The 16,423-nt window shown below is 44.7% G+C and overlaps 1 protein-coding gene across 1 annotated transcript in view; it reads left to right on the forward strand.

Moving 5' to 3' along the window:
• Positions 1 to 16,423, forward strand: part of VWDE (von Willebrand factor D and EGF domains) — a 231,100-nt gene that overhangs the window by 159,027 nt on the left and 55,650 nt on the right. The window contains exons 14-19 of the mRNA XM_073677285.1: positions 2,495 to 2,650; positions 2,881 to 2,985; positions 3,641 to 3,755; positions 7,780 to 8,030; positions 15,703 to 15,922; positions 16,002 to 16,136. Coding sequence (XP_073533386.1) covers positions 2,495 to 2,650; positions 2,881 to 2,985; positions 3,641 to 3,755; positions 7,780 to 8,030; positions 15,703 to 15,922; positions 16,002 to 16,136 — 982 coding nt within the window. The remainder of the gene's footprint in view (positions 1 to 2,494; positions 2,651 to 2,880; positions 2,986 to 3,640; positions 3,756 to 7,779; positions 8,031 to 15,702; positions 15,923 to 16,001; positions 16,137 to 16,423) is intronic.

The following is a 16,423-nucleotide window of genomic DNA, read 5'->3' on the forward strand; positions in this document are numbered from 1 at the left end:
GTCAGTCGCTTTACCTCGGCCTGGAGTTTAGCCTTGCTCTGTTTGGAGGCCCCCGCAGCTTTGGCGCTTGTGCAGCGCAGCTCCTCCCGGAGCCTCCTGATGAGCTTACTGGCATCTTCATACTCACGGAGGCGGATCATGACCCGGGAGGCATAGGTGGACACAGACTCCCGGGGTCCCTGCAGCACCCCACCCCCCTCAGGGAGGTCGGCCTCACCTCCGTGAGCACTCCGCTTTCCTCCGGAAGGAGCACCATCATGCACGCCGCTGTCAGGCTTTACCTCCATGCTGGAAGCCTTGCGGCTTCTAGGGGTCTCCACATTGCTGCGACTCCTGGTGCAGCATCTCACCCCCGAGTCCTCTGATGTGCAGGCCGGTTGCTGGTTTCTTCTGCCCCCCGCCGGCCTGGTTCGGGAAGCAGAAGCCTGGGGCTTGGCTCCTTCACTCATCCCAGAAACCAGCTCTCCCTCCGGGAAAGAGAGAGAGCAGGTCCCCAGGTGGAGAGGTGTTGGTTCTCAGAGATCAGGAGCTCACAGCAGGATCTGCAGCCACCACACCCGTAATCACCACACTGACTAGCAGCTGAACAGAGCTGCACCCAGTATGCTGCTGGTGGAGTCACTGTGCACGTACATTACATTACTGATCCTGAGTTACATCCTGTATTATACCCCAGAGCTGCACTCACTATTCTGCTGGTGCAGTCACTGTGTACATACATTACATTACTGATCCTGAGTTACATCCTGTATTATACCCCAGAGCTGCACTCACTATTCTGCTGGTGCAGTCACTGTGTACATATATTACATTACTGATCCTGAGTTACATCCTGTATTATACTCCAGAGCTGCACTCACTCTTCTGCTGGTGCAGTCACTGTGTACATACATTACATTACTGATCCTGTACTGATCCTGAGTTACCTCCTGTATTATACTCCAGAGCTGCACTCAATATTCTGCTGGTGCAGTCACTGTGTACATACATTACGTTACTGATCCTGAGTTACCTCCTGTATTATACTCCAGAGCTGCACTCACTATTCTGCTGGTGCAGTCACTGTGTACACACATTACATTACTGATCCTGAGTTACATCCTGTATTATACTTCAGAGCTGCACTCACTATTCTGCTGGTGCAGTCACTGTGTACATACATTACATTATTGATCCTGGGTTGTATCCTGTATTATACTCCAGAGCTGCACTCACTATTCTGCTGTTGGAGTCACTGTGTACATACATTACATTACTGATCCTGGGTTGTATCCTGTATTATACTCCAGAGCTGCACTCACTATTCTGCTGGTGAAGTCACTGTGTACATACATTACATTACTGATCCTGGGTTGTATCCTGTATTATACTCCAGAGCTGCACTCACTATTCTGCTGTTGGAGTCACTGTGTACATACATTACATTACTGATCCTGGATTGTATCCTGTATTATACTCCAGAGCTGCACTCACTATTCTGCTGGTGCAGTCACTGTGTACATACATTACATTACTGATCCTGAGTTACATCCAGTATTATACTCCAGAGCTGCACTCACTATTCTGCTGGTGCAGTCACTGTGTACATACATTACATTACTGATCCTGAGTTACATTCTGTATTATACTCCAGAGCTGCACTCACTATTCTGCTGGTGGAGTCACTGTGTACACACATTACATTACTGTTCCTGGGTTGTATCCTGTATTATACTCCAGAGCTGCACTCACTATTCTGCTGTTGGAGTCACTGTGTACATACATTACATTACTGATCCTGAGTTACATCCTGTATTATACTCCAGAGCTGCACTCACAATTCTGCTGTTGGAGTCACTGTGTACATACATTACATTACTGATCCTGAGTTACATCCTGTATTATACTCCAGAGCTGCACTCACTATTCTGCTGTTGGAGTCACTGTGTACATACATTACATTACTGATCCTGAGTTACATCCTGTATTATACTCCAGAGCTGCACTCACTATTCTGCTGTTGGAGTCACTGTGTACATACATTACATTACTGATCCTGGGTTGTATCCTGTATTATACTCCAGAGCTGCACTCACTATTCTGCTGGTGCAGTCACTGTGTACACACATTACATTACTGATCCTGGGTTGTATCCTGTATTGTACTCCAGAGCTGCACTCACTATTCTGCTGGTGCAGTCACTGTGTACATACATTACATTACTGATCCTGAGTTACCTCCTGTATTATACTCCAGAGCTGCACTCACTATTCTGCTGGTGCAGTCACTGTGTACATACATTACATTACTGATCCTGGGTTGTATCCTATATTATACTCCAATACGTCAGTATCAGATAAGTAAGGTAGATATTTATTAAGTTTATGTCAATGTTACTTATTTTGAACTTTCTAGTGACTTTCTTGTTACTCAAGTCACATTCTGCACAGTAGCGCCCCCTATGTACTTTTTCACTAAGCTGCCTTATCTGCTTCCATTGTTCCCATGCTCCCAGTATAGTGGAGGCAGATGGATCCTTCTGGAGCCAGTACTTACAGATGCCACTTTCAGGAGCTCCAGAGCTGTGGACTGCCAGATTCCTGGAGATGTCGCCCATTCGGGCGGAATGGATCCAGTAGATGAGAAGCCCATCGCCCGGTGGAGAGTCCGGGTGTGTATTGCCATGTGCCCCTGTAGAGGCAGGAGGCTTTACTATTAGATTCACTGTTAGAGGCTTTATTGTTAGATTTCTGATATATTGGATACATAATATGGATAATTATGGACTGACTTGCAATAATCTGCTGACTATAATACCCATATAACATACGGCCTTCAGCTCAACACCAGCGATCATCCCGTCATTGATCAGTAATTTACATTCCACTCTGGTCTTTACAGGTAACTAATGATGGCGAGGTCTTTAGTAACTTTAAGTCGATGACATTATATGATGGAGCCTGCCAGACCTGCGACCCCTTGTCAGAGGGGCTGTGTACATTAAAGGTAAGGTGCAGCTCCAGTCCATGTCGGATGATCCAATTTTGTTCGATAATAAGCTGATCCCATGGTTTCCTGCTATTGGGATTTCCAATGATCAGCTATTATCACGTATTTCATTTTTCTGCAGTGCCCCCGCAGGTTGGAGGGAGTATTACACAGTTCTGATTATAATTAATAGGCTTTTGCTTTTTGTGAAATAAAAAGAAATATCTTTAGACTTTGTGGAAAATCTCAGATAAGCTGATGCAGTCAGGTTGTTGTTCTGCTCCCGCTCCGGTCTATGCAGTACGTATCCCCTTTTCCCTTCTTGCTCTACTTCTCAATGACTTCTGGGGTGGGGGGTTTCTCATATAGTCAGTGGAGCCCATATGCATCTTCTACACTTGCAAGCATACGCATCGACGGCTTGTTACTCCACATGCTCAGCTTCTCATAGAAATGAATTAAAGTTGGAAGAATTTGGCAACATTTGCATTCAGCAGCTTTGCAAAAATTTGTCTTCAGAAATTTGTTGACCTTGCCGGTATCCCGCTCCTCTCTGATGTCCGGTCCGTGTATACTTCCGGCTCATGTCAAACATATTCTTACTAAATTCTTACTCACCAACCACTTCCAGCTCCATCATCATCAACGTAAAATTACTTTTTATTCTTTTTAGGAGAAGACGTGTAACATTGATGGACTCTGCTATGCTGAAGGAGACACAAATCCGACAAGTCCATGTTTACTCTGCAACCCAAGCATCTCCAAGCTCACCTGGTCCATCGCTGAACGTAAGATCCCCTTCATTTACTGTCCAGGCTTTAAAAGGGACCTGTGAATATTATTAATTGTTCCCTTTCATCAGATATTTCTGACTGACTGACATTCTTTAATGACATGATTAATAGATGTCCTACATATTCCTCTTCTCATGGTCAATAACTGTTCTACAAACGTCCAGATCAAAACTGCTGCTCCTCAAGTAGGACAGTCTGGAAACCCGTCACATAGACAACCCCCACCCACATAACACTGAGGGTGACGCAGATCTCCAAGCCTCACAGTGGATCTTTGATACAAAGTGTCAAAGTTCTGAATAAAAAAATATATTTTAATTGCATTGATACATAGATTATGAAGGCATCTGTAGCACCCCGAGGGCTCGGCTGCTACAGGGGTATTGCACCTCAGTCCAGAGGTGTGGTATTCCACTCCCGGGTAAGGATGGAGTATGGACCAGGGCTCAGTTAGCTGCATACAGCACACACACACCATTTCCGAGGAACAGTCCAAAGTTGCTCCCACTAGACAGAGTGCAGGCACGACAGCTTCTGTTCCTGGCTGGAGTGGGGAGGGGGAGGAAAACCCAGTGGTGTAGGAGCAGATAGGGGTGGGTTTCTGGGCATAGATAGGAGCCCATTGGTTGCTAGTCACCTGGGCTCACACATAGAGGGAGGTATATAAGGTGGGCACCATCTTAGGTCAGTGTTCAGTTCAGAGAGGAGCTCAGCCAGAGAGGGCTGACAGGGAGCTGTGGCTCAGTCTGGGCCCAGCCCCAGAGGCAGGCCTGGAGTAGAGGCCTGAGACAGCAGAGAGGGAGAGGAGAGAAGGAACAGCAAGGAGAGTAAGAAAGGAACTGAAACAGAAAGAGAAAGGAGGCGAGGAACACAGAGAAAGGCCCAGAGACACGAAGGCAGAAGGAACCCCATATTCCCAGAGGAGATACTGGGTGAAGGGTTGGCAGAGCAGGGTACCGGAACCCGAATTGGTGGAGGCGACTAATCCTCAGCCAAAACCGGAGGTTGTCACCACATCTTGGTGCGACCCCTCACTACATCCACCAGAAAGGCATACCGTATAGGGTCAGGGAAACCGGAGAGAGGTTTCACCAACAGAAGGCCCGAGGAAGCTGGACAAAGGTGGGTCACTGGTGAGGACGGCCAGTAGAAAGGAAGAGAGGGGAGCTCTGACCCGCACTCTGGAATTGCCTGGGAGTTGACCGAGTCCCTCACCTGGTGGACGCAGCACGGCTCGGGCGGTCACTGCTGGCCGAAGTGATCTGAACAACAACAGTGAGTAAAGCTTTGGAAACTGCACCACAAGTCTATGTGTTTCATCGCCGCACCAGCACCATCAGTACTGGGACACTCACACCATCACTCCCATCATTATCCACACTAGCTGCCCTGAGGCAATACTCCTCCCGTGGGGAGTCATCCCATACTCAGCTGCACAAACAACATCAGCCTCAGCGGTCTGCAGTGCAGCGGCGGTCCCCACTGACCGCAATCCACGGGTGGCGTAGTCGGACACTTATTACAATACAAATAGACTGCCACTGGTTTGACCACCCTGGGCACGGACCGGGTCACCGCCACGGAGAACTACAACCCCCAGCGATCCGGCTCCGGGTTCCCCTGCACAGCACAGGCCCAGGGGGCGAGTCACATCCATGGCAGCGACAGGTTACTTCTAGGCCCCATATAACAAAACCTTTAAGGGTACCACTCTTCCCAATGACTGACCATCAACAGCAGTAAATGCGGTCAAAAAATAGAAATGTTATTATCTCTTAATTGTGTAAATTGGGAAAATAGGTAAAACACTAAAAAACTGCAAATGATCCAGCCTTTTCCTGTACATACTAGATATTCAGACCCCGCAGTTTCTAATGGCTCCTACGTGGGCTGCAACAGCCCTAACATCAGACTAAACAATTGCAGCTCGGACCTATACTGCCTGGAAGGCTGTTGAGCGCTTCACTTTCCTACTTAAGAACTGGAGGGCAGAGCAGAGTGCAATTTACCTGCCGAAGGGAAAGTGTGCTGAAATAGAAAGAGATCCCAGAGTGAATAAAACTAACCATGAAGTACAAAATGAAAAGATAAAGTACGTACTGTTTGAGAGTAAGCAGTCTGTTTCCTAAACAAGAAACAGAAGGTAGGTGCAAAGTGAAAATCATAATCAGCAGAGAGATAAACCCTAGCTGGTCTTTCACTGACTGGCATAAACAACGGCAGTATGGCTAGACATCCAAATGAGTATATCACCAGCAGCAAATACCAGCATGGGGAAAGTATATAAAGCCGCACCCGAAAGGTGATTCGGAAGACAAATGAGTAAATGAAGACACCTGTTAACCCAAAAAGACTAAAGCAAGGATAACAGAAACTAATGACCCAAAAAAAAGATGTATCTGCTGTGGCTCAGCAGATAGAGAAGCCGACCACAAAGCACAGGCTCAAGGGTTTGAACCCAGACGCATGACATTATCTTGGTCAGGTTTCTACATCCCTATATCATTCATCCTGCCTCACTAGTCCCTCTCATCTGCCTGCCTGGTTCTTCTCATCTGCCTCCCTGGTCCTTCTGATGTGAACTCCTTGGCCACTCTCATACTGTCTCCTTGGTCTCATTCATCCTGCCTCCCTGGTCCCTTTCTTCCTGTCTCTCTGATCCCTTCCTCCTGTCTTATCAATCCCTCTCATCCTGTCTCCTCAGTCCCTCTTTTCCTGTCTCCCGATTCCTTTCTTCTTGTCTCCCAATCCTTTTCCTCCTGTCTTCTCAATCCCGATCTTCCTGATTCCTCTCTTCTCGTCTCCTGATCCCTCTCTTCCTGTCTCCTTATCCCTCTCTTCTGTCTCTCTGATTCCTCTCTTCCTGTCTCCTGATTCCTCTCTTCTCGTCTCCTGATCCCTCTCTTCCTGTCTCCCTGATTCCTCTCTTCCTGTCTCCTTATCCCTCTCTTCTGTCTCTCTGATTCCTCTCTTCCTGTCTCCTGATTCCTCTCTTCTCGTCTCCTGATCCCTCTCTTCCTGTCTCCCTGATTTCTCTCTTCTTGTCTCCTTATCCCTCTCTTCTGTTTCTCTGATTCCTCTCTTCCTGTCTCCTGATTCCTCTCTTCTCGTCTCCTGATCCCTCTCTTCCTGTCTCCCTGATTCCTCTCTTCTTGTCTCCTTATCCCTCTCTTCTGTCTCTCTGATTCCTCTCTTCCTGTCTCCTGATTCCTCTCTTCTCGTCTCCTGATCCCTTTCTTCCTGTCTCCCAGATTCCTCTCTTCTTGTCTCCTGATCCCTCTCTTCCTGTCTCCTTATCCCTCTCTTCCTGTCTCTCTGATCCCTCTCTTCCTGTCTCCTGATCCCTCTCTTCTCACCTCCTGATCCCTCTCTTCCTGATCCCTCTCTTCCTGTCTCCTGATCCCTCTCTTCCTGTCTCCTGATCCCTCTCTTCCTGATCCCTCTTTTCCTGTCTCCTGATCCCTCTTTTCCTGTCTCCTGATCCCTCTTTTCCTGTCTCCTGATCCCTCTTTTCCTGTCTCCTGATCCCTCTCGTCCTGTCTCCTGATCCCTCTCGTCCTGTCTCCCTGATCCCTCGCTTCCTGTCTTCCTGATTCCTCTCTTCTCATCTCCTGATCCCTCTCTTCCTGTCTCCTGATCCCTCTCTTCCTGTCTTTTGATCCCTCTCTTCTCATCTCCTGATTCCTCTCTTCTCATCTCCTGATCCCTCTCTTCCTGTCTCCTGATTCCTCTCTTCTCATCTCCTGATCCCTCTCTTCCTGTCTCTTGATCCCTCTCTTCTCATCTCCTGATTCCTCTCTTCTCATCTCCTGATCCCTCTCTTCTTGTCTCCCTGATTCCTCTCTTCTTGTCTCCTTATCCCTCTCTTCCTGTCTGCCAATTCTTCTCTCCCTGCCTTGCAGATCCCCCTCTTCCTGTCTCCTGATCTCTTCTCTTGTGCCTCGCAGATACCGTCCTCTTATCTCCGGATAAGTCATCCAATTATATTCTTCTACTGAACCAAACCCCTGTCTTCCAGGTAACCAGCCTCCTGAGCTCCATTCTTTACCAGAAGAGCTGCAAACGTTTTACAGCGAGAACTTTGTCTACCAGTTTGTTGGGTCAGATCCGGAAGGTTCTGCGATCCTGTTCTCTTTAGAGTCTGGTCCAGAAGGGGCCAGCTTATCTCCAGCGGGATTACTGATTTGGAAGGTTATGTCACTGAATACAGAAAAAATTATGTTTTCTGTCTCAGATGACTGCAGTGCAAAGACAACAACAACAGTGGAGGTAAGTTACATGAAGTTTATGCTAAGTGTCCAACATTTAACCCAAGGCGCAGAGCTCCAGATCCTCAGCATAGAATGGGATAGAATTCTAAATTCCTGCAGTCACCTCTAGAGGGGGCTGTGGAGCTGACTGTATACAGGGTTGTTATTGAATTCAATGTAAAAAGAGTATGCAGTGAGCTCCCTCTAGTGGTGATTGAAAGCAGTATACAAGATAAGCACGTCAGTCACAGTTCGCCATAGAATTTATCTCCTATCTCAGTAATGGGAAAATCTGTACTTACCCAAGAATTGAGAATTATGAGCATGAATTATCAGTCCAGGCAGAGGAAGAACCGGATTTCTCTGATAAGATAAATTACAAAGTTTCCTATTTTTATTGATTGAAAAAAAATTAAAAAGATAGTTACTCTCTAAGTTCAGAATGTAGAAGTCAGAAGAATAGAAGTCGAGTGTCTCTGTAGCTATCTGAAGCAATGAAGGTTGTAGTTGACCATATACCTATCATTACCTTTTCTGAAGATAAAGAAGCTGAAGTGTCTCTTCTCACAATCACTTTGAAGTTCTAAAGATTCTGATGTGAGGAAGAAAAATTCCCATCAGCTGCACAGAAAAGTGTTTGACTCTACGGAGGAAAGTGCTGTTAGCTGACCCTCAACTAATGGGAAAGGAAGGAAGAAAGGACCGAGTTAGATCTTGTGTCAAGTATTATTAGAGGCTCGTTCTGTCTTCAAACAAAGTTGTTAACGTATATAAGACCTAAAGGACTACACGACTAAGATCTGAAAATTCTCCTACTCTATCAAATGGATGTTCATACATGTATATGGATGTAGGATTTTCTTCTACATTGCGGCAGTAATATAGCAGTAATATATCCTTGTACATAGGAGCAGTATAATAGTAGTTATATTCTTGTACATAGGGGCAGTATTATAGTAGTTATATTCTTGTACATAGGGGCAGTATTATAGCAGTTATATTCTTGTACATAGGGGGCAGTATTATAGCAGTTATATTCTTGTATATAGGGGGCAGTATTATAGTAGTTATATTCTAGTACATAGGGAGCAGTATTATAGCAGTTATATTCTTGTATATAGGGGCAGTATTATAGCAGTTATATTCTTGTATATAGGGGCAGTATTATAGCAGTTATATTCTTGTACATAGGAGCAGTATTATAGCAGTTATATTCTTCTACGTAGGAGCAGTATTATAGTAGTTATATTCTTGTACATAGGGAGCAGTATTATAGTAGTTATATTCTTGTACATAGGGGGCAGTATTATAGTAGATATATTCTTGTATATAGGGGGCAGTATTATAGTAGTTATATTCTTGTACATAGGGAGCAGTATTATAGTAGTTATATTCTTGTACATAGGGGCAGTATTATAGCAGTTATATTCTTCTACGTAGGAGCAGTATTATAGCAGTTATATTCTTGTACATAGGGGCAGTATTATAGCAGTTATATTCTTGTATATAGGGGCAGTATTATAGCAGTTATATTCTTGTATATAGGGGCAGTATTATAGCAGTTATATTCTTGTATATAGGGGCAGTATTATAGCAGTTATATTCTTGTACATAGGAGCAGTATTATAGTAGTTATATTCTTGTACATAGGGGCAGTATTATAGTAGTTATATTCTTGTACATAGGGAGTAGTATTATAGTAGTTATATTCTTGTACATAGGGGCAGTATTATAGCAGTTATATTCTTGTACGTAGGAGCAGTATTATAGTAGTTATATTCTTGTACATAGGAGCAGTATTATAATAGTTATATTCTTGTACATAGCAGCAGTATTATAGTAGTTATTTTCTTGTACATAGGGAACAGTATTATAGCAGTTATATTCTTGTACATAGGGGCAGTATTATAGTAGTTATATTCTTGTACATAGGGGCAGTAATATAGTAGTTATATTCTTGTACATAGGGGCAGTATTATAGTGGTTATATTCTTGTACATAGGGGCAGTATTATAGTAGTTATATTCTTGTACATAGAGGACAGTATTATAGCAGTTATATTCTTCTACGTAGGAGCAGTATTATAGTAGTTATATTCTTGTACATAGGGAGCAGTATTATAGCAGTTATATTCTTGTACATAGGGGGCAGTATTATAGTAGTTATAATCTTGTACATAGGGGCAGTATTATAGCAGTTATATTCTTGTATATAGGGGCAGTATTATAGAAATTATATTCTTGTACATAGGGAGCAGTATTATAGTAGTTATATTCTTGTACATAGGAGCAGTATTATAGCAGTTATATTCTTCTACGTAGGAGCAGTATTATAGTAGTTATATTCTTGTACATAGGAGCAGTATTATAGTAGTTATATTCTTGTACATAGGGGCAGTATTATAGTAGTTATATTCTTGTACATAGGGGGCAGTATTATAGTAGTTATATTCTTGTACATAGGGGGCAGTATTATAGTAGTTATATTCTTGTACATAGGAGTAGTATTATAGTAGTTATATTCTTGTATATTGGGGGCAGTATTATAGTAGTTATATTCTTGTACATAGGGGCAGTATTATAGTAGTTATATTCTTGTACATAAGGGCAGTACTATAGTAGTTATATTCTTGTACATAGGGCAGTATTATAGTAGTTATATTCTTGCACATAGGGGCAGTATTATAGCAGTTATATTCTTCTACGTAGGAGCAGTATTATAGTAGTTATATTCTTGTACATAGGGGCAGTATTATAGCAGTTATATTCTTGTACGTAGGAGCAGTATTATAGTAGTTATATTCTTGTATATAGGAGCAGTATTATAATAGTTATATTCTTGTACATAGCAGCAGTATTATAGTAGTTATTTTCTTGTACATAGGGGACAGTATTATAGCAGTTATATTCTTGTATATAGGGGCAGTATTATAGTAGTTATATTCTTGTACATAGGGGCAGTATTATAGTAGTTATATTCTTGTACATAGGAGCAGTATTATAGTAGTTATATTCTTGTACATAGGGGGTAGTATTATAGTAGTTATATTCTTGTACATAGGGGCAGTATTATAGCAGTTATATTCTTGTACATAGGAGCAGTATTAAAGTAGTTATATTCTTGTACATAAAAGCAGTATTATAGCAGTTATTATTATTGTTATTATTTATTATTATAGCGCCATTTATTCCATGGCACTTTACATGTGAAGAAGGGGTATACATACAAGAACAATTACAATAATCTTGAACACAATGTGACGGCGACTGGTACAGGAGGAGCGAGGACCCTGCCCGCGAGGGCTCACAATCTACAAGGGATGGGTGAGGATACAGTAGGTGAGGGTAGAGCTGGTCGTGCAGCGGTATGGTGGAGCGGTGGTTACTGCAGGTTGTAGGCTTGTCGGAAGAGGTAGGTCTTCAGGCTCTTTTTGAAGGTTTCCACAGTCGACGAGAGTCTGATGTGTTGGGGTAGAGAGTTCCAGAGTAGGGGGGATGCACAGGAGAAATCTTGTATGCGATTGTGGGAAGAGGAGATTAGAGGGGAGTAGAAAAGTAGATCTTGTGAGGATCGGAGGTTGCGTGCGGGTATGTATCAGGAGACTAGGTCACAGATGTATGGAGGAGACAGGTTGTGGATGGCTTTGTATGCTGTGGTTAGGGTTTTGAACTGGAGTCTCTGGACAATGGGGAGCCAGTGAAGAGATTGACAGAGAGGAGAGGCCGGGGAATAGCGGGGGGACAGGTGGATTAGTCGGGCAGCAGAGTTTAGGATAGATTGGAGGGGTGCGAGAGTGTTAGAGGGGAGGCCACAGAGCAGGAGGTTGCAGTAGTCGAGGTGGGAGATGATGAGGGCGTGCGCTAGTGTTTTTGCAGATTCATTTTTGAGTTGGAGTCGGCAGAAAGTGGAAAGGGCTTGGATATCTGGTTTGAAGGAGAGATCAGAGTCCAGGGTTACCCCAAGGCAGCGAGCTTGAGGGACTGGGGAGAGTGGACAGCCATTGACTATGATGGATAGGTCAGATGGGGATATGAATGAGATGGAGGAAAGATGATGAATTCTGGTACTGTTATTTTTGTACATAGGAGCAGTATTATAGTAGGTATATTCTTGTACATAGGAGCAGTATTATAGTAGTTATATTCTTGCACACAGGGGGCAGTATTATAGTAGTTATATTTTTGTACATAGGAGCAGTATTATAGTAGTTATATTCTTGTACATAGGGGCTGTATTATAGTAGTTGTTATGCACACGCCCGGACTGACTGGCGTGTGCGGGAGTAGTGGTTCCACTGGACCATGAACCGGAGAGTGCCTGGAGGGGCGTGACTAAGTATCTGGCCGATCCGACCAAGGTGGCACGACGGCATACGACGCCAGTGCACCAAGGAGAAACCGGGCAGAGGGACCAGGTGCTACTCCAGGTCAAACTCCTGACACGGGGGTTGACCCACACAGGGATTACTGGAACAGGCAGGTTAGGCTGGCACAGACTGGTGGATATAAGCGAACACGGCAGGTATGCAGACGGGTGGATACAGGCGAGTATGAATGCGGGGAGGTACTGGCCGAAAGGACGGGCTGGAGCACAGAGAGGACAAGACCCAGTACAGACTGGGTCACAGAAACAGAACCGCAGATGCGGTAGCCAAACACAACAGAGAGGGAATGCCCGAAGCGGTGGGCAAGAGCAGAGCAGGACGGGACTGCCGGAGCAGCGAGCGCAAGCAGAGCAGGACAGGACTGCCGGAGCAGCGAGCAGATGCAGAGCAGGACGGGACTGCCGGAGCAGCGAGCAGAAGCAGAGCAGGACAGGACTGCCGGAGCAGCGAGCAGAAGCAGAGCAGGACAGGACTGCCGGAGCAGCGAGCAGATGCAGAGCAGAAACCACAGGAGCGGCAAGCAAGGCAAGAGCAGAGTGGAAACCGCAAGAGCGGCAAGCTAAGCAGGAGCAGAGCGGAAACCGCAGAGCGGTAAACAAGGCAGGAGCAGAGCGGTAACCGCAGAGCGGTAAACAAGGCAGGAGCAGAGCGGAAACCGCAGAGCGGTAAACAAGGCAGGAGCAGAGCGGAAACCGCAGAGCGGCAAACAAGGCAGGAGCAGAGCGGAAACCGCAGAGCGGCAAACAAGGCAGGAGCAGAGCGGAAACCGCAGAGCGGCAAACAAGGCAGGAGCAGAGCGGAAACCGCAGAGCGGCAAGCTAAGCAGGAGCAGAGCGGAAACCGCAGAGCGGCAAGCTAGGCAGGAGCAGAGCCGTAAACAAGGCAGGAGCAGAGCGGAAACCGCAGAGCGGTAAACAAGGCAGGAGCAGAGCGGAAACCGCAGAGCGGTAAACAAGGCAGGAGCAGAGCGGAAACCGCAGAGCGGTAAACAAGGCAGGAGCAGAGCGGAAACCGCAGAGCGGTAAACAAGGCAGAGCAGGGGGGACAGGGCTCTGTTCACACGGAACAGACAGGAAGAGAAAGGCAGAGCCAGATACCCACAGGGTACTTGCAGTGAAGTAGCGAGTGGACCACAAACTCACAAACGGGAGTACAGAGACAACAAGCAGGAGTTAGGTACGAGTTCAGACTCTGCAGAAAAAGGAAGGGAACGGACATAGAGGCAAAACAGGTAAAGGATAGGAGAGAGTTCAGACTGGAACTGAGTGTACGGAGGAGACCGACACTGCAGCGGGATACAGGAGCGGGTCTGGGAATACGGCCCCCAGAGAGGCGGGGCGAACAGGCAAGGAGCGTGTTCAGACAGGACAGACAAGATACAGGAGCGGGTCTAGGTAATCGGCCCCTAGAAGGCGGGAGGAACAGGCTAGGAGCGTGTTCAGACAGGCCTGGAAATACAGCCTCCAGGAGAGGCAGCAGGCAAGAGTACACAGACAGGACTCAGTTCAGACACGGGAACTGATACCGCAAGGCAGGAGACGTAGACAGGACTCAGTTCAGACACGGGAACAGATACCGCAAGGCAGGAGACATAGACAGGACTCAGTTCAGACACAGGAACTGATACCGCAAGGCAGGAGACATAGACAGGACTCAGTTCAGACACGGGAACTGATACCACAAGGCAGGAGACAAAGACAGGAGTAGTTCAGACACGGGAACAGATACCGCAAGGCAGGAGACATAGACAGGACTCAGTTCAGACACGGGAACTGATACCGCAAGGCAGGAGACAAAGAACGGGACCTGGCACCTTCAGAGTGCAAGCACACACTGAATGAAACACTATGCTCAGGCAGGGATAGATTGGAGCAGCTGAGCTATATACCAGGTGACAGACAGCAATAGGCTGAGGACGCACAAGGGGTGTGACCCACAGCAGGTACAAGAAGCAGGAAGTGATCGGGCGCCGCCCTTAAGCAGCAGAAACAGACACAAACAGACAGCATGGAGGGAAGCCAGAGAGACATTCTGGACAGGAGATCAAGTGCGCGCTCTTGCATAGTGGGAGATGGACCACTATGCAAGGACGTCGCCAGGTATGTTACAGTAGTTATATTCTTGTACATAGGAGCAGTGTTATAGTAGTTATATTCTTGTACATAGGAGCAGTATTATAGTAGTTATATTCTTGTACATAGGAGCAGTATTATAGTAGTTATATTCTTGTACATAGGAGCAGTATTATAGTAGTTATATTCTTGTACATAGGGGCAGTATTATAGTAGTTATATTCTTGTACATAGGGGGCAGTATTATAGTAGTTATATTCTTGTACATAGGGGGCAGTATTATAGTAGTTATATTCTTGTACATAGGAGTAGTATTATAGTAGTTATATTCTTGTATATTGGGGGCAGTATTATAGTAGTTATATTCTTGTACATAGGAGCAGTATTATAGTAGTTATATTCTTGTACATAGGGGGCAGTATTATAGTAGTTATATTCTTGTACATAGGAGTAGTATTATAGTAGTTATATTCTTGTATATTGGGGGCAGTATTATAGTAGTTATATTCTTGTACATAGGAGCAGTATTATAGTAGTTATATTCTTGTACATAGGGGCAGTATTATAGTAGTTATATTCTTGTATATTGGGGGCAGTATTATCGTAGTTATATTCTTGTACATAGGAGCAGTATTATAGTAGTTATACTCTAGTACATAGGAGCAGTATTATAGTAGTTATATTCTTGTACATAGGGGCAGTATTATAGTAGTTATATTCTTGTACATAGAGGGCAGTATTATAGTAGTTATATTCTTGTACATAGGAGCAGTATTATAGTTGTTATACTCTAGTACATAGGAGCAGTATTATAGTAGTTATATTCTTGTACATAGGGGCAGTATTATAGTAGTTATATTCTTGTACATAGGGGCAGTATTATAGTAGTTATATTCTTGTACATAGGAGCAGTATTATAGTAGTTATATTCTTGTACATAGGGGGCAGTATTATAGTAGTTATATTCTTGTACATAGGGGGCAGTATTACAGTAGTTATATTCTTATACATAGGAGCAGTATTACAGTAGTTATATTCTTATACATAGGAGAGGTATTTTACTAGTTATATTCTTGTACATTTTGTGTATTACACATCACAGGTCGACAATGGTCACATGAGAAAGTCCTTGCTGAGTGATGAAAATGTGAAATATGTACTTTTATTCATTATGAAAATACAATTGAGTTTTTACAATGATTCACTATTATCATTATTACTATAATTTTTTCTAGGTATTTGTTAAATCCTGCGGTTGCTTGAACGGTGGATCTTGTATGGCCAATGTTAATTTCCCACCCGGGAAAGGAGAGTTTCTCTGTGTTTGTGCCCCCGGATATGAAGGAGACCGCTGTGAATCTGACATTGATGATTGCCAGTCTGGTCCGTGCCGTGCAGGGCGATGTGTGGACCGGGTTAATAACTATCACTGTGAATGCCCTGCCGGTCTTAAAGGTAAAGTGTCCAGAGCAATTTGTCCCTTAAATGATTGGTTTGGAATAAACCGAGTTCTCAGTCATTTGTTTGCCCTCAGGTAAAGGCTGTGAGGAGGATGTGGATGAGTGCCTGTCCGCCCCGTGTTACCCCGGAGTACCCTGTACAAATAATTACGGCTCGTACACCTGCGCCTCATGTCCTGACGGTTATGAAGGAGACGGAAGAATATGCGGTAATTAAGTAATTCCTCGCTATCTGTCAGTGCTGGGTGTGATTGAGGAGATTCTTGTAGACTATACAACTTTTGTATTTTGATATCAATTTTGATTGATATACAGCGGTGTGAAAAAGTGTTTGCCCCCTTCCTGATTTCTTATTCTTTCGCATGTTTGTCACTTAAATGTTTCAGATCACAAAACAAATGTAAATATTATACAGAGATAACACAAGTAATCACAAAATGCAGTTTTTAAATGAAGGTCTTTATTATTAAGGGAAAAAGAAATCCAAACCTTCAGG

Source organism: Phyllobates terribilis, unplaced genomic scaffold (assembly GCF_046119375.1).
Source record: "Phyllobates terribilis strain yellow unplaced genomic scaffold, ASM4611937v1 Scaffold_4__5_contigs__length_816908805, whole genome shotgun sequence".
Lineage (NCBI taxonomy): Eukaryota > Metazoa > Chordata > Amphibia > Anura > Dendrobatidae > Phyllobates > Phyllobates terribilis.